The following is a 22,682-nucleotide window of genomic DNA, read 5'->3' as shown; positions in this document are numbered from 1 at the left end:
AAATGGAAACCTAGTTACATTCAAAGAGGTGTAATGGTCATAGAAGCTTTATTTGTAAGTTAAACACTGAAAATAAATCAAAACAGGTGAATGGAAAAACAAACTGTGGTATCTCCATATAGTCGAATACTATTTAGTAATGAAAAAGGAATTAATTTCTGATACATGTTAAACATGTATGAACCTCAAAATAACTATGCTGTGTGAAAGAAACTAGACTCCCCAAAAAAAGACAAAAAACAAGTACATTTTGTATGTATGTATGTATGATTCCATACATACATATGAAATGATTCCATATGTACGGATGTTTGATTCCATTTATATATAATTGCCTGGAGATGGGGGCAGTGACAGGATGGGGTGGCAAGGAAAGATTACAAAGAGGAACAAGTTAACTTCTGTGGTTCAGGCGGCCGGTTGGCTCAGCTGGTGAGAGTGCGGTGCTAATAACACCAAGGTTGCTGGTTCGATCCCCGCATGGGCCACTGTGAGCTGTGTCCTCCTTAAAAAAATTTTCTGTGATTCATTATCTTGATTGTGGTGATGATTTCATAGTTGTAAACACTTGTCAAAACTTAAATTGTATACTTCTAAAAGGTATGTGGTGATATATCATTTTGGTTTTAATTTGCATTTCCCTAAAAACTAATTAAATATTAGTAGGCATCAGCTCATACAGGCTTGGAGCCCATGAGAGAAAACTGGGTGGATACAGAGGTTTGGAAACTGCCATATTAGGGATGGTTGAACCTGTAGATTAGAGTTGCTATTTCAGGGAGAGCATGAGGCATGGAGAACTAAGATGCCCCAGACTAATGGCCAAAGAAATAAGACCTGTTCTTAGAGGAGTATCCTATTGAGAGAAGCTAGCGATGGCTGTGACTCAAGAGGGAGTTTTAGGATGGGTGGTGGTGAACCTACTTTCTGAACCTACTATGTCTAAATGACCTCTGAATCTAACTGGATGAAAGGCCCCCCCAAAAAGCTTTGAGACTTTCTGGGCGAGGCAAAATTCCCAGCAGGTGTGAGGCAGCCCTGGTACCTTGGGCCCACTGCGGGATCTGCAGGGGCTGGTAGCCTTCCGAGAACAAGAACATGATCTTATTGGCTGTGGCCCCAAAGGCGATTCCATAGGACCACCGGTTACTGAAAGTGCCCAGGAAGTCCAGAGGTCTGTGAACAAGAGAAACAGCTCAGGAGGCCAGAAGGTGGCACTGAGACATTCCCACATTAAATCTCCGAAGTCTCCATCCCATCCTGAGGGGGGAATTATTGGGGAGTGAACTATTCATTTCAACTGACATTTTCTTAGGCCCTCTGTGCCAATTCTGGGGCTAGGCATGGGTTTGGGGTACGGAAGTGAGGAAGACAAGTCTTTCCCTTGAGGTTTTCTAAGTCTAGGAGGACACAAGCAAGGACACCAGTAGTCATGACAACAAGCAAAATGGAAAGAATTTCATCTATGAGAGACATAGGCAGTGTGACTCAAGAGACCCTGGGAAGCCTGCCCTGCAGCCAGCCACGATCTACGAGAGTTCTGGTTTCCAGTATCCCTGGGAAGGTCTCGGCATCATCAGCTGGGCTGGTTCCAAGTGATCATGCCTTCCTAGACACAGTCCATTGGACTATGGGTGACCACCTGACTTTAAATGGGCCAATCAGATGCCCGGTCTTATATTTCGGATTTATGACCCTGAGGATATGAGCCAGTTAGCTGTTAATATTCTATTCTGGAAAATCATGCCAAGTGGGGATCAGAATCAGTGCTAGAAGCAAGTTGAGGTTTTAAGGAAGCAGAGATCCTAAGTCAGGTAGGAGAGAGGAAAATGGTAAAATGGTACTGAGGGAGTCCCAGCGACACAGAGAAGCAGAAACAGAGAGAAAGAATCCGTCTCCCAGAGATGCCCCTCTCCGGAGCACCAGTGCCCATGAGGCCGGCCTTGCCAGTATCTGTGAGATCCCTGTAACTTTATAAAAAAATCCTATCTTTTCCTTTTATGAAAACAAGCTTTACTGGATATCTGTTTCTTCTAACCAAAAGAGATTTGTCTACATCAGAGTATGCAATTGCATTTGCAAAAAGAAAAGGCTTTCCCAGCGAAGTGCCATTTGAAGCAGATCTAAATGAGAACTCAGGGTAGCACTGAGAGCAATGCATTACAGGCAGGGACCTGGGAGGTAGGGCCTGGATCTCACCTTCCTGCCCATCTGGCTCTCTCATGTTCTCTTCAAGGATCAGCTCAGAGGCCCCTCTACTGCAATGCCTTCCGATCCCCCACTCCCATTCCGGCACACCTCCTTGCTACCTTGTCAGTGGCCCCTCAGTACTAAGTTCATGTCCCTGTTTCACCACACTTCCCTTTGTGTTATCACTTTTTTAGTAAACCATAAACTCTTCTGGGGTGAGGACCTAGCATAGCATCTTGAAAAGATTAGGCGCTCACTGCACATTCACGGACACGCACTTTATTGAATTGAATTCTAATCAATCTCACCTGTGGCACTTAAAAACTACGTGAGACTCAGTTTCCCTATCTTTAAAACAGAGATGGAAACCCCTGCTCTCTTCATATCAGAGAGACATTGTAGATGGCAAATGAACTGCTTTATAAACAGTGGAGTGCCATGTACATGTGAGGGTTTATCGACAAGTAAAGATGGTGGACCAGAATTACTCAAAAAATCAGAGATTTTGATGGGAAAGTGGCCAGGGAACAAGCAAATTGTGCCATTATCAATTTTATTCAAAGCAGTTTAACATGATCCATGGAAAGCTCCTACTTCGTCAAAAGTCCTGCACCAGGTCCAACATGCCAAATGCCCAGGGCAGAGTCTGATCGCCTTGAACCACCAGCCTCAGTCTTTCTCTGTGCCCTAGCCCACGTGGCTTAGACCTGGCAACTTGGGTAGGGCTGACTGCTCCAAGGAATAGTATCCAGAATGAGTCTGCTGACTCGAGCTGCATACGTGGTCCTTGGACACTGCCATTGGACTTCTCTCACCCTGCAGCTCAGGTCACCCCTGGCCTCAGTCCTAACATCCTGGCCTCCTCTCCCTTCTCCAGAGTCCAAGGCTGAAGCTTCAGCATGTCCACATGCTTGAGCCTGCTTAGGTTGTAACACTGGGTGAATCAGAGCAAATAACAACCAAACCTGAGTTAATGCTCTTATCACTTGTTAGCTGTGTGGCCTTGGGCAAGTCACTTAACCTCTCTGAGCCTGAGTTTATTCGTCCATTACATGACACTAACAACCTTCACCATGGTAGGCTAGCAAGAGGGTTTGCCGAAGTAATATGGGCAAAGCAAATGGTTCAGTGCCTAGGTCATAGTCAGTGTGCAATAAATGTTAACTGCTTTATTGTTCTTAATTATTAGGGGGTGATGAGGCAGAGATATGAACAATTAGATCTCAAGGAAAAATATGATTAGGGATGCAGAGACAGAATGGCAGCGCGAGAAAAGGCCCGGAAGCATTCTGGCCCAGCAGGTTCTCCTAGTGCATGACCCATGGTGCCATCCCAACAGCAGGCTTGCTGCTTCCAGGGACAGGGGACTCTCTCCCTCCTGCGTCCTGAGGTAGCCATAGTCCTGAGGGGGAAGGCTTTCCCATAGTGACCTGAGTCTCCCTGAGGTGTTTTAAGCACCTCTGGGCAGCTCTGGGTGCCCAGGATATAATGGCTTGGAAGCCAATTCTAAAGTCTCAAGAGCTTGGGTTGGGTTGGGTTGGGGCAGGGCAGGGCAGGGCAGTCCATGGGGGGGGGCAGGTAACTGGGAGGTATCCTGGCCTGACAGGTGGTGTTGGCCCCAATCACTGGGTACCCCAAGCTGTAGTGATCCACTCACATGATGATTTCAAAGTGGTTCGTCAGGAGGTAAGAAGTATCATCTCTCTGCCTACGGTGCTCCCGTTTTTGGAGAAAGGATAAGACCAAAATGATGAAAACCTACAGGAAGAGAAGATGAGAGCGTCAGTGGGAATATTCTTCCCCCGCATGGCCTCGGTGCCTGCGCTGAAAGAGAACACATGGGGTGAGCAGAGAGCTCAGAATGTCTGGGCCCCTCAGACTCCAGAGGCAGGCAGCTGGCTGCACACACCTGGAGTTTCCTGAAAGTTTTACACTGAGCTTTCCTTTGTGTTGCCCCGAACAGACGTGAGTGCAAATCCAGTCTTCCCACATACTGGCTGGGAGGAAGACTTAACTTCTCTGAACCTCGGTTTCCTCATCTGTAAAAATGTCATATTGCAAATCCTTCTTTGCTTTTTTTCCCTGTGGATTCAGTCATTTTGTTGATGCCCTTTTTCTCTCCCCCTTTACAAGAAACTTCTTGAGACTTGTGTACACTTGCTGCCTCATTTCCTTCTCGCTTGAGCTTCAGCCCCCTAACCTGGCTTCTACCCCCATAACTCAATGGAAACACCTCTGGCCAAAATCACTAATTACTAGCCTCTTGCTCCATCCAATGAAAACTTGAAGCCCAAGTCTGGCTTGACCTCCCAGCAGCATTCTGCAGGATTGACCACTTGCACCTCTTAGAAACACTCTTCCCTAGGCTTCCATCAACCATGCTTTTCCGGTTTTTCTCCATTACTTCTCAGTGTCCTTCGCTGGATCATTCCTCATCCAACGACTAGATTTGGAGTTCTTCACAGTTCAGTCTAAGGACAACACCTCTTATCACTCGATCCTCTCTTCCTCAGCAATCTCATTCCTGTCCATGCCTCCAATGGCCACCAATACACAGAAGACTCACAAACTTGAATCTTCAGCTCCATAACTGTTCATCCAGCTTCACTGTTGGCATTTCTTTTCGATGTGTTGAAAGCTCCTTGAATTCAGTACATCTTAAATGGAACCCATGGTTTTCCTCCCTGCTCTATTCCTTCATCCACCCCAAACCTGGATCTCTTCTAATTTTCCTTACCTAGTGAATGGCAGATACCACCATGCTTCCAGCTGTGCGAGTTAGAAAATGAGTCATCCTCAACCTCTCCCGCTCCCTAATCTCTAACCCATTATCGAGTCCTATTGTTTTTACCTCCCAAATGTCTTGAGTTGACCACCATCAACTGGCTCTCACCTGGACCCCCGCAACCATCTCCTAATGGTCTTCCTGTATCCTCTCTTGCCCACCTCCAACCTGAGCCCCTACACTGAAATCAGAGTGGTCATTTCAAGACATAAATCTGCTCATACCACCCTCACGCTGGAAAACACTCCAATTACTTCCCATTGTACTTAGAATGAAGACAAAACTCCTTCGCACAGAGCGCCCACAGGGCTCCACCTGGCTGGCCCTGCCTGCCTCCCAGACAGCGACAACTCAATTCTGCACTCCAGCCACGTCGGCCTTCTCAGTTCCTCACACTCTCCATTCTCCCTCCCTCCACAGAGACTTTGCATGTGCTTTCCCCTTCTGCCTGAGATGCTCTTTACTGCAGCTTCCAACAGAACTCAGCTCCATCACTGCTTCCTCAGGAAAGCCTTTTTTGACTCCTCTAAAAGCCAGTGCCCCTCGCTATATGGCCATTAAAAGTCATCTTCTGCCTGTGTTTTTGGTGCATAATGTAGGACAGCAAGTCAAGGAAATCCAGCTGACGTCTCTCTGCTGACCTATTCAGGCCCCTTGGGAGCCTGTACATGGAAGCAGCCCAGCTCCCCTTTCCCACCCTCCTCGGCCTTTCCCTGCCTTTACTTACTGATGGGATGAGGGAGTAATGGAGGAAGGCCTCCATGTCCACTGAGCCCACACAGGTGCCATTCAGCTGCCTGGTCCTGAAAAACAGCCAGAAAACACACTGACATCACTAGTCGCTGGGTGGTCACCAACCCTTCCGCCTTGACCGTCACCGTAAGGAGTGTGGTTTGTAGACCACTGAGATCACCTGATCTTTTTAAAATTTGCTTTCTCAGACCCAGTGTGCTCACCTATGGTGTGTCTTCCCTAATCTTGAAGATTTCCTTCTGCAGCCTAATCAGCTGCGCTGCTAACTGCGTCTAACTCCTTCCTTTCTTGATGACAGAGTCAGGGGCAGATTCAGCTTCTGTGGAGCCCAAACCTTATATAATTTGGAAATCCTTTCCAAATGCAACTATAACAATATCTTACTTTTTTCACATTTTAAGGAAAACATAACACCATGTAAATACTTAACTAAGGTGCCTCCCACCCTCCCAGAGTCTTGGAAGGGTCCTGTGCAAGTGAGAAGCCCTGAGACTCCAATTTTAGTGCCCTCACAGGGACACAGTTTTCCATAACCAGAGCCCAAGGGGTATCCGCCCTCTCCTGACCCTGCTGGCCTGCTGGGGCCGGACACTGGTTATCTAGATGGCAGACTGTGGACTTTGTCCTCTCCAGGTCAGAGTCTGCAGTCTGCTGCTGGGGCCTCATGTCTGAAACATGTGACAGAGGTTCTGTGACTTCTCTTTGACAGGGGCCTCCTCCTTTCTGGGGCTCCCACAACTCTTTGCCTCATGCTCTGCCTTCCACTCCACCACTTGGCACACTCTCCCACCTCTGATCTTTGCTCCCTCTGCTCCCTACGCCAGCGCATCCAGCCAGCCATCTCTGAGCTTCCTTCCCTTTTCCCTCAGATATCTCAGGGAAGAGCGCTCCTCTGGGGAGCCCATGAGCACTGCGCAGTCCCCCGTAATTCTTTAAAATCCCACTATTCCCCAGTTACGTGTAACCATAGAGCTTAAACATCCTAGAAGTGGTGGAGGTCGTGGGGGGAACTTACTCTGTCAGAAATGTGATAAAACTGTAAAAGTCAGACTTCTGCTTTTAGGCAGGTCAACTGAGCACATACATCATTCTCTCTGTCCCATACAAAACCCTCAAAATGATGGAAACGATGTCAGTTTTTTAAAAAGAAAGTAAACATGGCCACATTTAAAAGCAAGAAGGGAATCTATCAAGGACACAGAAACTACTAGAAAGAAGATCCTGAACAATGGAGAGTGATTGGGACTCGTTCAAAGAGGAAAAGCCTCAGTCGACATGCTACAGACTGTGTGACCACACAGGAAATGCTCTCCTTCCTCAGTGCAAGAAGCTGAAGCAAGATGGGGTTGCCGACAGATCACATAATGATAAACTGGGGTCTCCCAGGGACCCAAGTTCCTCTCACCCATGCTGGCCAGCCGGGAGCCGTGCAGTTTATGTTCTCAGCAATAGTATACATAGGTCACAGACAGAGAGGCCCAGATCACAGGTGGCACCTGGGAGGGGCCAGGAGCTTTGGCTTCCAGAAGGCCAGCTCCTGAGACATCCCACCTTCACCCCGCTGCACTGAGAGCAGGCCTTAGTACTAGCCGTGGCAGCAGCTGCCCCCCAACCAAAGCAAATACCCCAGTGGAAAACTCCATCACGAAAATGAGCACACACCAAGAACCACCAAACATTTGAGGAAAGATTACACCAGAAAAGGGAGCCAGAAATTCAACAAATAGAAGACCTTACTCCCGAGGAAAGGAAGTAATACAGAACCTCTCTGTGGTAATTACACGTGGAAATTCTCTACAGGAAGAATAAATGTAGGAAGAAGTAGAGGGGCGCAAAAAGCAACAGTAGGCCAAGAAATTAGCAAAACTTACTGTTAATACTGATCACAGGATTTTAAATATATACACATAATAAATAAATTTATCATATAAACATATTTATACAAATTATATAATAAATATAAATATTTATAACATACATTTTTATAAATATAAATATTATAAACATAAAATATTTATTCATAATATAAATACATAGTTAAATTTATTATATAAACAAATTTATATATATATAAACCATTTTTAAAAACACGAGGACTCAAAGGACTCTCTCTGAAAGAAATATTGGAGGAAACTGTCAAATAAGAAAAACGAATCTAGAAGAAGGATTTAAAAGTAACAATGATCAAATAAATAAATAAATAAATAAATAAATAAATAAATAAAAATAAAAGTAGCAATGATCAGGGTTGGCCAGTTAGCTCAGTTGGTTATAGTGTAGTGCTGAGCACACCAAGGTTGCCGGTTCGATCCCCGCATGGGCCACTGTGAGCTGTGCCCTCCTTAGGAAAAAAAGGAAAAAAGTAACAATGGTCAGAGAAATTAGCAAAATATATAATTAGTTAAATATCTAAGTAAGTAATTATTGTGAAACAGAAATACCAGATGGTATCCCACGTGGCAGGAGGGAGTGGTGGGTAGGGCCAGGGGTGGATGCAGGGGGAAGTAAAACAATGACCGAGTTCCCATCCTGTTTAGGAGGGTGATGTAGAAATCTGTTTTTCCTTTCTAGGCTTTATAAGAAAAATATCTTTCTAGGTATGTGAAAATCCACAGTTATCTCCCAGAGAGAGTATAAATAAAATGTAAACTAGAATATTTAAAAGTGTATATGAAAGAAAATTCAATTGCTCCAATAAAGTACAGGAAGAAAAAAAAATGAAATACAGGTTAAAAGAGAAGCACCACAAAAACAAAAATGTCAATCAATAGTACGCCATCAACAAAGAAGAAATACAAATATTCAATAAATGCTTAAAATTTCTAGTAGTAATGAAAATAGACATGAGGATGAAATGCTGTCTTATCTGTTAAATTGGGAATTATTGAAAACAGTCCCCAGCCTTACTGAAGGTTAAGACAAGTTGGTATTCCCTTACTAGTAGAGTGTAAACTGGTATATAGCCATTCTGAGGATTAATTTTGTAAAATATACACCAAGAACTTTTAAAATATAGCAATTCCATTTCCAGGAATTCTACTTACAAAAAATATAAGCTAAGGAAATAATCAGAGTGGTATCTGAATGTATGTACCAGAATACTAAGATTCTCTCAATCTCTCCCTCATATGTATGTGTAACATTTTGAATGTAATGTACGCTCATTGTAAAACATCCAAAATATTTACGAATGTATAAAGCAGTAAATAAAAATTCTTTCTTCTCCCACAATTATGTGTTTATAACCTAAATAGTTTTAAGCAAAAATGGGATCAGACTAAACTTGATTCCTTCACTTAATCAATAAAGGAAAGGAAGTTCATTTAATAAAAGAAGGGAAATTTCTCGTGTCAGCAGATACATACGCACTGGACTCTTTTAAATGGGTGACCCTGTCGACAGATTCGCTGCTGAGCCTCTCTTCTTGGAGAGGCTGAACCAGAGTTAGTCTGGTAGCAGCTGGAAACAGGTCACTCAAGGAAGGTGGATGGTGCAGCTCTCTAAATACAGGGCTCATAGCTACAGAGTCTGGTGCCGCCTGGGCTATGCTTCCACTCCAGCAGCCACGGCAGTGAACAGATGAAGCATGCACTGGAGTCCACCCAAGTTAGGAAGCCACTGAGACCCCTACCCCTTCCTGGTGGGTCCCGTAGTGGAGTAGGTCTCTTGAAGGGTGGACAACATCTGCAGGGCAGCAGCAAAACAGCACCCTCAAATTTAAAAGGTCTGCTTTCCAGTGGCGATGCCTTGGAAAAGTGTTTATGATATACTATTAAGTAAAAAAACAACAACAAAAAATATGATCCCCAATTTATGAACAATGGTTACCTCTGAGTGGTGGGACTAGATATCATTCGACTTCTTTTTTCCCTGAAAAAGTGCCTCAGTGCTCAGTGAGTATTGATATTTTTTTCCCATCCTTTCCCTGCTTTTGAACAGCTCTGACCAAAGAAAAGGGTTTTCCTTTTGTTGGGCTGAAAGGGGACTCTCATTGGCTGTGTTTCTACCTCCTTACACCCCAGACCCTGTCTACTCCTCTGTCTCTGGAACGCGTGGGGGCAGCCCTTCTCCAGGCTGAGCACCCCTCCCCAGCCTGAGTCCAGTTATGGGCGTGTCATGGGCGTGTCATGGGCAGCCTGCCTGGCAGCCCTGGCTTCCTGCTAGGCGTGGGGGTGTCAGGGACTCCTCAACCCTGGAGCCCCTGAGCACACAGTGGACTGATGTCCTTCACCTGGTTAAGCAGTAGCCCGAGCAGCTGCCCACACTTGACCCCATGACCACTCTCCTACTTCCATGCTGCAGGCAGGGTGGCCCAAAGCATGGCACCCTTGTCTAGAATGGCCCACTGCCACCCCAAGCCAGCAGCCTCCTCTGAGACCCTCATGAGAAAAGACCTGGCTAGGAAACACTGCTGAGTCCTCCCCATCTCTGCTGCTAAGTGTGGTTCAGGAGTCCCGAGTCTCTGTTTAGTCACTTGTGAATTGAGAAGGCCAGACTGTTTGGAACTTAGCCCGCTGTCACAGCAGGCTGTTTGGAAATGTCTTTTCATGGGGCAGTGTCCTCACTGGATGGGGAGGTCCGTGGGGCATTCATCTCTATGTGCCCGGCTCCTGGCCCAACATGTGGTAACAGCAGGTGCTCATTAATATTTCCTGAATGGATGGATGGAAAGCTAACATCTCTCAAGGGCCTACTGTGTGCCAAGCTATGCTTTAAGGGTTATACTTGTATTAACAAATTTCATCCTCACAACAGCCCCATCAGAGAAGTACTATTATCACCCCATTTCACAGATGAGGAAACCGAGGCACCAAAAGATCAGCAACGTGTGCAAGCTTACCCAGCTAGTGGGTTGGGGAGCCAGATCTTGATCACTTAAGTAATTTCCAACTGCCACATTCTATGACTCTTCAATGAAATTTTCTGTTCCTACGGCCAGGGTGGTCTGAGCTCTCAGAACAAAACACAAGACTTGCAGGGACTTATGAAGATCTGAGAGTGGATTTGTATGCCAGGTCATTTGTGCAGAGCTTTCAGAATTTCACGGGGGAAAACAAACTTCCCATCAATAAAGAAATCCGTGATGAAATGACAGGCTGTGTCTGGAGGAGGGGGAGTGGGTGGGGGTGTAGGCAAAACAAGACTGCCATGTGTTGACAACTATGGCAGCTGGGTGATGGGAACATGAGTGTTCTTTATGCTAGTCTCTCTTCTTTTATGTAAGTTTGCACACTTTCATAATAAAAAGCTTGCATTTTTTAAATAAAATTAAGTCCAGAACTATCATAAAGCCCACACAGGCTACCTGTCACCTTACAGTTCCTCTATTGCCCTCAGGCCTGCCTCTGACAGCCTTCCCAGAAAGTCATCTGTGGTTTTCTATCTCTCTTTCTAATTGCCTGTTGGTTTGTCTCTGTCTGTCACTTTCTGTGACTCTGAGAATCAGGGGTAAGTTCTACCACAAAAGTCACAAAGACCCCTTGTTTTTGTTCCATTTTCTCTCAGGGCCTCTCTCTTCCCTGTGTGTCCAACTCTGCTTTCTTCTTTACCTTGAGCTCTACTGTTCATTTTGACCTTGCTACAGCTAGGAAAGGTCAGCTCTGGGTCAGTACCCTCCTTCAGAGGGTGTGAATGTATTTTCATCCTGGTGTGGGTCCTCACATGTGCATGAAGGGCAGATCCTGAAATTTGGAGTCAGAGACCTTTCGACCTTGGGTGAGTCATTTTTCCCCTGAAGCTCTGGTTGTCTCATCTGTAGAATGGATGTGATGTCATCATTTCCCTAGATCATTAGAGAATGGGTAGGAATGGTGCTTTGTTAACTGAGAAGCACTGTGCATGCTGGTTCTCGGGCCTGCTTCCGCCTTCCCAACACTGCCTCCCACACTGCTCCACGAGGTGGGAGTGGGAACTCCAAGCAGCAGCCTGGCCCTTAGCAGACACTGAGGGCGTTCTCCTGGGCTGGCACTGGCATTATGGAGAAACAGGGGCCACTGTACCAAGGAGATAGACACCCTGGCTGGGTGCCGTGGTTCCACCAGTGAGCCAGCTGGTTAACCATCTCAGAGACGGAATCAGTTCAGCCAGATTGGGAACGGAGCTCTGCACCAGGGTCAAGCTGTGGGATCTTTCCCTGCGCTGAGCTACGGGCATTGTGGGAAGGAACAGAGCTTTACAGTTTAGTTGACACAGTATTCTCATTCCCCAAGTCTCGCTGGATCTTCAGAGAGGGGCTGTCACTGGTCCACAGCAGGATTCAAACACAGGTCGTAACTTAAGCTTTGAGGACCAGAGATGAGATACTACTCGGCCTTTCGTGCCTGGCCCGTCTTTACCCCATTTCCTCCCAGGGCCTCCCTGTCTCCTCCTCTGTATCCAGATCTCTGTTTATTCGTCTTTGCCGTGACCGCCCCCATTCATTCTGAGCTTACTGGACAGTGAGGCTCCAGGTGGGTACCCTCCTGTAGAGGGTGTGCATGGGGTATTTCACGCATGTCGGAAAAGTTCAGCGTTACAAGAAAAAAATTGGCAACTGAAGAAGGCTCCCCGCCATGCTTAATGGTCCATAAAGCAATGTTCATTTTCATTTCTTTCCCTTAATAAAATAACAACAGGCAGCATTTATTGAAAGTTTGCCATGTGTCAGACATTGAACTAAGGTCTTGATAGTTATTATCTCACTTAATCCTTTCACAACTTAGGCTGCATGGACTATTATTCCTACTTCACGGATGAGAAAAACTGAAGCTTAGAGAGGTCAAGTAAATGCCCAAAGTCACTCAGCTAGAGGGCAGCAGAGCTGAAATTTGAACCCTGGTTATATTTTCTAAACAAGAAACGCATTCACACACTAAAATTACATTCAGACATTGAAGAAGGGTCCAAGTCTGGGCTCCTCAGGGAGGACAAGGGCTCGCTACTCTTCCCTGGTCTACAAATCGGAACAACACGTTCGGGCCTGAGCCCGGCCCGTGAGAAGGGCCCTGACAGGCATCCTGTGTGCATGGAAATGAGCGTGATGAAGGGGACGGAGGCATGGAGGGCATGGGGGCACCGTGCTGACTCCAAAAGAATGTCATGTGGGGAGGGGAGTGGGGAGTGGGGTGAAAAAGGTGACGGGATTAAAAACTACCGATTGGTAATTTCAAACTAGTGTGGGATGGGAAGCACAGCATAGAGAATATAGTCAGTAATGTAACAACTGTTATAGTGCCGGGTGGGTACTAATCGGGGGATCACTTTCTACATTATCTAGATGTCTAACCACTATACTGTACACCTGAAACTAATGAGAAATAATGTTGAATGTCAACTGTAACTGAAAAAACTAATTTAAAAATAAATAAAAAGTGTTAAAAGCAAATGGTAAACTATTTTTAAAAAGAGTGTAAGGGGGCAAGAGGTCCCAACTGGCACCACGGGATGGGCCAAGTTCTTTGGGTCCAGCATAGACTTTTCTTGAGTCCACACCATGGGGTCAATTGCCTGCCTCCTGTTCCTCTCCTTTCGGATGTCCCATGGGCACTCCAGGCCAACATATCCCAACTGAACACCGTCTCCAACCTGTTCCTCCTCTGGGGTCCTCACCTCAGGAATGGCACCACCACCACCCTTTAGTCAAAGCTAGAGATCCAGAGTCATCCTCAACTCCCCTTTCCAAGTCACGCCCGTATCAAGCCCAGTCACCTCTCCAATCCCTACTGAATCCAGACACGTCTCCATCCCTACAGCTACCACCGTAGCCCAGGCCAAGGTCATCTTCACCTGGGCTTCCCAGTAGCCTCCTGCCAGGTCTCCTACCTCCAGCATGGCCCCTCCAATCTAGTCTCCACCTTGTCACTAGAGGGACCTTCCTAGAAGTCCACTGAACTCCCCTGCTAACCTTGGAGCCTTTCCCTCCAGGAGCCCAGCTGGAGAGGGGGAAAAAGAGAGCAGTTCCCTCAGACGTTCTAGTGCCTGGCCCTATCCACGCAGCTGACTCCCCGCTCTCTGTCTGCCTGTCCTTCAAACCGCCCAGTCTGTTTCGTGTCACATGTCCCTTCCCATGCACTGCTCTCAGGCTTCCTCCTTCCTGCCTGGTGCCTGGGATTCAGAGATCTCCTTTGCCAAGTGACTCTCATGATGCCTGTCCGTATTTGCATGACTCCTGTTCTCTGTTTCGTCCTCCACAGCGTCCCTCAACAATCCTAACAGATACACTACGATACCAGAAAGCGATGCTTCTATTTTGTGTATATTTGGAACAGCCTTTTCAGTTCTTAAATATTAGACTTTTAAATGTTTGAGTGAGAATTCTTAATTCCTGTCATCTGGGCAGAACTTTAAAGCTCTCTAAGATCTTTCACATTCTTGTTCTTATATGATTTCCACAAACCTTTGTGCTAGGTAGGACAGGTGTTAGTACTCCTGATTTACAGATGAGGAAACTGAGGCTTTGAGATTTGTCAGAAACCGCAGAGCCAGGACTAAAACCCAGGTCCTCTAACACCATCTCTGGGCTCTTTTCACTCCACTCTGTGGCTCCACACTGAAGACGAACAGAAATCTGTCCACTCATGCAGGAACCCTCTCCATGGTTCCTTCCTCTGTGCCAGCCTGCCTACCAAGGAGCTAAACCATGCCTTTTTCCCGGTTACCATGAATCACCAACATCAAAGAACAGCTGCAGAACATGTGGTTGTCCAGCACAACTTGTCTTAAACCTTGTCCTGTAACTTACCTCTCATTTGTGGACAGCATCTCAGGAGGAAAGCACCGCCTGCAGTCCTGGGGAGCAATGTGTTCCTCTAGATTGTTCGCTGAGCTTCTCCAGCCTCTTGGTTATGACGGCGTCTGATCCTCTGGTGTTCTGCCCAGTTCTCTTCACAGCACCCACAAAACTCACAGAAAAGGCAAACACCCAGTCAAATATTTACCAGAGAAATGAAAGCAGGCAAGCGGCCTTCTTCCTTGTTTCAGAACACGGTTGGCTCTTCTGCTCTTCCTCCCACGCTCACGCCGCACAAGCAGGAACTTCCCTCCGATTTCCTTTCTCCTGGGCTCTTGCTGCCTCTTTTAGGCCCCTTCTGTAAGCACGGGCCCCCTGAACTATCAGAGCTTTGCCCAGCAGCTGAGGCCTCTTTGGCTAACTGTAAAAATTACTATAGGCAATAAAGTAGGACTCTGCCTCAAGGCAATAAACTAGGAAAATGGGACCACTGGCTTTAAGATTCTGTCTGGAAACAAGGCCACCCATGTGCTGGGAGGAGGGGCTGGAGACAAGTTCAAAACGGAACCCCACCTACGAGTACGTAGTGGATAATGTGGTAAGATTTCCCAGTTACCAGAATGGCCTATGGATTCCAAATGGCCACACTGCTTCCATATGATCTTCAGGGACGGAATCGGCACGAGACCCTAGGTGTCCTTGTCTGTCAGTTCACTGTAGCCATCAGCTGGTAGGCCGGTTAATGGCAGCCCCACACTCTTAGCACCCACACAGCGTCTGCGGCTCCTCCCGTTCTCTCACTCCATTCATTTTGCCTCCCAGCGGTTCTTAGCCATCCCTTCACCTATGTATCAGAGGGCTCTGGACGTGTCGTGGAAAGTGTCGTGTTCACTTCCTCTTTCCCTGCGCACCAGCTTGGACTTGGTGCTCAGAATGGTGGATCCACAATCTGGAAGGAGCCTGGGTCCCTGAATCAACACTCAAGGATACTAGGAATCGCCATTTGAGACTTTACATGAATAAGGAATAAACTTCCACTAGGTTAGAGCCATCACACACTTTGGAGGTGGCTACAGCTTCTAGTCTCATCCTAGTCCATACACCTTATTTTCCATTCGCACTGCTGCTGCCCCAGGTCCCGCCCTCTCCACCTCCCGTCTGGATGATCCTGAGAGCTCTCTAATGGCCCTGTAGCCCCGTCTCCCGGCTCAGGGCACACGTACATGTCCCTAAAGTACAGCTCAGACTTTGCAGTGCAGCCTCCCGTGCTCTGCTCTCCCCACCCTAGCTCTCCATCCTAGCCTTCCAAGAAGTTGCTTCTACCTTCCAGCCTAATCTCCACTGGTTTCCTGCACGTCTGTGGGTTTCTTTAAGTTGTTTCTTCATCCCTAAACATAGCCTTTCATGCTATTCTGAATCTTTAAGGAGTGAGGAACAAGTTGCCTTGAGTGGAACACCCTTTGCCTTGAGTGAAAAGGGTTTCCTATTACCACCTTGCAAGGGATGGGACCCAAACTAGGAAGGTGCTGGAAGCTAAAGGGCCTCGGGAATGGTTCCGCCCCCTCTTTCTTCCTCTTGTCTCTCTGCCTCTTGACATTTTTGCTTCAGTGCATTTTCTCTATGGCACAACCCCTTTCATTCCTTTTGGCTTCTGCTCTCTCTTGGCTTCAACTCATCACCATCCTGACTTTAGTTCACGGTATCCTTTCAAACTCTACCCCTAACGTTTACTGGCTCCTGTCCAGGGTTTCCCCCCAGTTCTGATTACGAAGAGAAAAGATCTGTCCTACTTTACCTTTTCCCCCAGGTACGTCATAGGCCAGTCCATATGCCTTTCTGTCTTTGACTCAAACACATACCCCTTGCATTAGTTTGCTAGGGCTGCCATAACAAAATGCCACACACTGGGTGACTTAAACAACAGACCTTTATGTCTTCACAGTTCTGGGAGCTGGAAGTCCAAGATCAAGGGGCCAGGAGGTGTGGTCTCCTCTGAGGCGCCTCTCCTTGGCTCGCAGAGCGCTGCCTGCTCTGTGTCCTCACACGCCCTTCCTCTCTGCATCCTGGTGTCTTCCCCTCTGTCCTAATCTCCTCTTCTTATACGGCCACCCATCCGAAGGGCCCCATTTTACTTAATTACCCTCTTTAAGGCCCTATCTCCAAATACAGTCATATTCCAAGATACTGGAATTAGGGCTTCAATACATGAATTTGGGGGGACACCATTCAGTCCATAACAGCTCTGGTGGAGCAGGAGAGGGTCATGGAGGCAGTGAGCAAGCACCATGACCGACAGACTCGGGCCACTCGACCCCTTAGTCCTACCGCAATCACGTCCCCCACTTCCGCTCACCACCATCACTTAAGTTCATTAAGCCCTACCTCCGGTGTAATATCCGGCATGACGCGTCTCCTGAGCACCATGGAGGAATCCTGTTTCTCTTGGCTTGCCATCTCTTTATGGCACATATGTAGGCCTTCTTTCTTCGTTCATATTTATGGAGAAGCAGTCTGGTGCAGTGGTTCAGAGTGGGGACCTTTGGGGCCACCTGCACAATTTATCAGCTGCGTGACTTTGGGCAAGTTGCACCGTCAACCTCTCTGCTCCCCAGTGTTGTCTGAGGTAAGTATATACCTACAAGTGGACATGGAGTGGAAATAACCTAATACACATAAAACACTTCGGGGGTGCCTGACACAGGAAGCACTCGATGAACACTAGCCATTATTGGGCGCCTGTTCTCTGCCGGGTTCTGACTGGCTGCGAGCACACAGTCACCTCCCACTGAATTGTGCCCAAGTCTCAACTCCCCTGCCAGGTCAGAGTGGCTGAGAAGCCAGGATAGATCTGATTCAGCACAACGTCTACCATGCAGGGGAGGTCCCATAAATGCTTGTTCTCAAAATTGAAAAAAATGAATGAAAAATGAAAAATCAGGTACAACATCACTCTTTTATTGGATGCCTAGAAACAAAGAAACCCTGTACACGTGTTTTCTTTAGAACCAGCTCTTCTCCTTCCCTGGAAAAAGCAGTTCTTGGTGCATCTATGCCACACCATTCAGGGAAAAGACTTGCAGACCTCTTTTGTTTCCAGGCACGTGGAGACGCTATCTCTTCTGGGAGTGCCCATCTGCCTGGTGCTTCCTGGCTCCATTGCACAGGCTTCAAAAGGATATTTTGAATCCTTGGATTATCACGGTGGTCTTCCTCTCAATTCCATGATTTCTCTCTTCACACCACTAAGGAAGGGTCATTTTGAACAGCCAATGACTGCCCTGGGGAAGTTGGAAAGGCAGCCACCTTAAAGTGGGAGAAAATGCTGAAGTTCAGCAAAACTTCATCTACAGGAATAAGGACCCATTTCAAGGAGCTACCATGCTCCAGACACGACCCCCTTGAACCTGGAGTCCACCCTGTGTGATAGATTTCATTTTCCCTCTCACACCTTCTCATCTGAGTGCTGAATCCAAACGTAAAACTTAACATGTATCTAGAGATTATTTCAACACTTGATTTCTCTCTACCATTCTAACCTATGCAAGCATTTTTGAACATTGCCTCTCTTATCCAACGTACATTCATGGGAGCTTTGGGGCATTTGAATACTTCTGCTGAATTCATCCACCTGATAAAACACCGAATAGAGCAGAGCCTTATAGCACCCCACTACAGACCTCTTTCCCAGAGCCATGGGCTGGTGCTGCAGTCAGCTGGCAGAGAGTGAGGAAAGAGAAGACCGACTATTACACCAGAACCCAGGTTAGGAAGGGTTACTGTGCTTGAGCCCTGTACTCAGCAGGGTTCAGAGTTCCGGGGACATGACAGAAGGAAATTCAGCAGTTCATTGGGAGCTTATCACAGGATAGCCTCTATTTATTCTGTAGACATAGGGCTTAATTATTAAACTGAGAAACAAAAGAATCCAGGTATCTGGACGACCTAGTGCAATTTCTCCATTAAGTAATATCAAAGACTTTCTGGGTGTGTATGACCCTTGAGTAAGAACATTTTTCCTCTCTTTGAAGAATGAAACTAACCTATATTCAGGTCCTGTCCTAACTGTCACAAACAGGGCTGACACCCTCTGCTGGCAGAATAAAGACAAACTCCTTAGCTGGGCATTCAGTGACTTGTGACCTGGTCCCATTTTATCTTCCCAGACCAGACTCAATTCTGGATAGGTTCACAGGAGACCTCTCAGGCGTCACCTACCTCCCCTGCCCTCACTCATTCCTGCATGTCACAAATATTTACGAAGTACCTGTGTGCCAAGTACGCTAGTCCCCGAGGATAGGCACTTGAGGGGCACACCCTGTACCCTCTTCCCAGGTTGGCCAAGATCCTGACTTAAGCACAATGTCCCCCCTGGGGAGGGTTTTGGTACTTTTCAATTGATCACAGATGAAATACGGAGAATGAAGGAAAAGATTACTGCACCAGAAGGCAGGCGAGGCAAATTGCTGGGATGGGGCTGCACGGGGACAGACAGGACCCTGCAAAGGCCATTTCTACAGCATCAGGAGGGGACTCATTTAAACCGAAGGAGAAACTAACCTGAAATGCAGGCCGCCCCTGGCAGGAACACCTAGGAACCCACCCCAGCTCTTCCCTGGAGAGCTTCGTGACTTTGAGCAAGTCCCTTCCTATGCTGTGCTGCAGTAACCCCCTCTGTAAGGTGAGACTGTCAGAGGTGGTCTCTAATGACCCCTTCTCCCTCCCTGACCCAGCTCAACCGTCCCCTCTGTGAAGCCTTTCCTGATTTTGCTCACCCGCCCCATTTCTTCAGGCTGACTCACACACCTCTGAGCATTTGGTGATCAAGAGAAAGAAGAGCATTTCTCTTCTTTCCTCCTGACTGAGAGTGCCTTATCCCACCCAGCACTTTGGCTCATTTGAATTCTTAGAAAATATTTATTGAACTAATGAATGAGGAACTATGTCCTTTCTAGACCTGTAATTCCTGAATTGTCCACACGGTGGAGATTTGCTCTGGTATGGACACCACACAAACCTGCATTTTGTTGGGTGAGGTGGGGGAGATGCCGAAAGGAAGAACAGAGAACCAGGGAGCACTTTCTGCAGACTATCCTCTGGCTCCCCAGTGGGTATTCGCTGTCCCCTTCCCCTCCACATTTACAGTGTCTGCCTGTGAGACAGCAACACAGGCCTGAGCTCCCAGCGCCAAGCCTGGATTCTACCATTTCCGTGGGCCAGGCCAGGCCGGTGAGCTAGCCCTCACCACCCTCTCCATGCTCACCTCCTGAGCCTCCACTCCCCACACAGCACTGCAGCTGGGCTGGGCTTCCTCCTTGCTCCTGATAGTTCGTGCCTCAGTCACACTGTTTCCTGTCTCCACCTCCTTCCAGACAACACCTACTCTCTCCTCAAGACTTAGTTTAGGAAGCACCTTTTCCAGAAAGCCTGGACACTTGCCAGACAACAAGACGGGCCTGAATTTCCTTCCCCACTGAGATCATTCATCCCCACTTTTTCCCATAATCCTATGGGCCCACAGGTGCTGCCCGGTTCTCTGGGAACCAGAGCTCACTGGGCTAGGGGCTTTCGGGCAGTTTTAAAAAGGAAATGGATGCCAAGCCCCTTCAAAGCTTTGAAATGTTTTCTCTGCCCACATACCACAGGCTCGGGGTTGGAAAATGAGTCTTCTGCTTTAAGTCTCAAAGAGTTATGCTTACATAATGCTCTCCCTATGACTTCAAAGGCATGTAGATCATGTGTAAATGTGCCTCCACATGGTGTATCCCAACCTGCCATAAGCACACAATAATTTCCTAATAATGACACTGTTCAGTTACTACTCCCTCAATGTATGCATCAAAAGCAGGCAAATCATTTCCGTATCCATTTGTTTTCTAACCACGGCCCTATTTTGTCCAGCCCGGGTCTCAGGGTCAGGCCCTGGACCGTGGGAATGGTGGCTCCGTTTGAAACACTGACAGATCCTTTCACCCAATCCCTAATGCTTTGGTTCCCAGCCCAACCCTGCTCCTTACTAAGACTCACCCTTGAACTCCCTCACTGACAGGGAGCTTACTATCTCTGGAGCAGTCCATTCTCTCTTTGAACAGCCATGACCATTTGAAAGTTTGAACTTACTAGGAAGGATGTCCCTCACATGGAGTTTATCTCTTTTGTTTTCAAGTCTTGCTTTGTTCACTTGACATTATAAGTGTTTCCTTCACATCATTAAACAATCTTGAATTTCTTCATATATATACAACCACATATTTACAAATATGCCATCACACAAGACATGCAACTTACAATTGCTATGTCACTAAACAATATATTAGAAACATCTTTTCATTTCAGTTAACCTACATCTCGTTCCTCAGTTTCAATGCCCACATAATCCTGTATTGTTGGATGTACCACCACTTGTATCATCATTGCCTATCAGTAGGCATTTAGACTGTTTCCAATTTTTTCTGTAGTGACCAACTCCAGAATGAAATCTTCACACATAGTGATATTTCTTTAGGAGAGAGTCATAGAAGGGCGGAGAAGGTCAAAGGGTGTGAGCATTTTAAAAAGCCATTCCAGGTAAAGACAGCAGCCTCCTGGTTGAAATCAATTGTTAATAAGGAGAAAGCTCAGCCCAGCTGCAGAGCCATGTTGAGTGCTATATTGATTATTATTATATATTTAGTCCTCATCACGACCCTCTTCCACGTCACGAAGTTTGACCATACACATCCTATGGTTCTGCTTATAAGAAAAGAGCTGGAGCAGGCCAAGCAGCCAGCCCTGCTCTGACCACCATGTAAACTGGCCACTGCTGGGGCTCATTTTGATAAGGACATCCCCTGAAAGATTGCAAAGTGGGAAGGACCCGGTCTTGAAAAGCAAAATGGCACCCAAGAATGCTGTAACGAGTCTTCCCAGACTCCAAAAGGCTTTCTTCATCTCTAGGATTTCAGAGACAGGAAGGAAGAAAGGAAGGAAGGAGGGAAGGAAGAAGGCAGGGAGGGAGGGAGGGAAGGAAGGAAGGAAAACAAACAACAGGGACAAATGAGGACTGGGGGTGAAGGCAGGAAGAGCCACCCATAAAGCCTGGCCAGGAAGTCCCTCCCTCCGTCCATTGTCTTCACTTGGCCACACATCAAACCCCAGCAATCAGGGCTCCCTTGTGTTTCTTGCCTGCATCCCCTGCCAGGACTGGGCCGACAGAGCCTGGCTCTGGGCAGGCATGGGGACCGCACAAATACATGACTGCAAGAGCCTGTTCCACTGTGTCTTTCCAACACACACTCCCCACTAAGTCACAGATATGCAGACAGTGGTGCACCACGACGTCTAACAGAGCATTATTTATAGTAACAGAAAGACCAAAAACTAGTTAAAACACTGCCGTTTGTGCAATTAAACACTGTGGAAAGTTTAAAAGTCTGAGGCCAATCTAAAATATATTACCAGAATTCATTACAACCCCAAGTCACTCCTGACCAGGAGATGCACCACGACTTTATGTAGCATTAATGGGGGAAAGCCAATTATTATAAACAATGCTCCCTTGATTGTACAAGCAACCCAGTTTCAGAGAGAAGAGGTGAGGAAACTATGGGAAATGTAATGTACAATGAATGCATGCTACTGTGTGTGTGTGTGTGTGTGTGTGTGTGTGTGTGTGTGCGCGCGCGCGCATTTGGAGAGAGGAGGAACAGAATCACACATGCTTTATAGACAGACACACAGAATTCCTGGATATACCCAGAACTTGATAACGAGTGCCCTCTTGAGGCTGGGTTGGGGCATTGGGACACACGGTGCAAGGGAAACCCTCTTTTCATCGTTACATCCATTTGTAAGCTCTGAAAATCAAATTATATATTCCTTTTTAAAAATAAAACTTTGAGGGCCGGCCCGGTGGCTCAGGCGGTTAGAGCTCCGTGCTCCTAACGCCGAAGGCTGCCGGTTAGATTCCCACATGGGCCAGCGGGCTCTCAACCACAAAGTCGCTGGTTCAATTCCTCGACTCCGGCACGGGATGGTGGGCTGCACGCCCCGTGCAACTAGTAACTGGAGCTGGAGCTGAGCCGCGCCCTCCACAGCTAAGATTGAAAGGGCAATAACCTGACTTGGAAAAAAATAAAATAATAAAACTTTGAACACTACTAAATGCAAAATAACACGGCGCATCCTTCTCAGAGGATTAAGTGGCATAATATTTGGAGCCAGTCTTGGCTCTGGAGACCGTACATACAACACTGGCTCCACAATAGCGAC

General features: G+C 47.0%; 1 protein-coding gene across 2 annotated transcripts in view; it reads right to left on the bottom strand.

The window, feature by feature from the left end:
* Positions 1 to 22,682, bottom strand: part of LOC308505335 (stimulated by retinoic acid gene 6 protein-like) — a 47,229-nt gene that overhangs the window by 24,132 nt on the left and 415 nt on the right. The window contains exons 1-4 of one of the 2 annotated variants that reach the window (XM_081067375.1): positions 14,448 to 14,715; positions 5,703 to 5,778; positions 3,848 to 3,948; positions 1,046 to 1,176 (exon numbers count right to left, since the gene is read on the bottom strand). In XM_081067375.1, the coding sequence (XP_080923501.1) occupies positions 1,046 to 1,176; positions 3,848 to 3,948; positions 5,703 to 5,778; positions 14,448 to 14,467 (328 nt within the window). In that variant the 5' untranslated portion in view covers positions 14,468 to 14,715. Of the gene's footprint in view, positions 1 to 1,045; positions 1,177 to 3,847; positions 3,949 to 5,702; positions 5,779 to 14,447; positions 14,716 to 22,682 lie in introns of those variants that run through there. The other variant, XM_081067376.1, reaches the window with a different exon arrangement.

This window comes from Rhinolophus hipposideros (genome assembly GCF_964194185.1).
Source record: "Rhinolophus hipposideros genome assembly, chromosome: 11".
In the NCBI taxonomy this organism is placed as follows: Eukaryota; Metazoa; Chordata; class Mammalia; order Chiroptera; family Rhinolophidae; genus Rhinolophus; species Rhinolophus hipposideros.
Note: the sequence above shows the minus strand (reverse complement) of the source record. Positions and strands in the feature narration are given on the sequence as shown.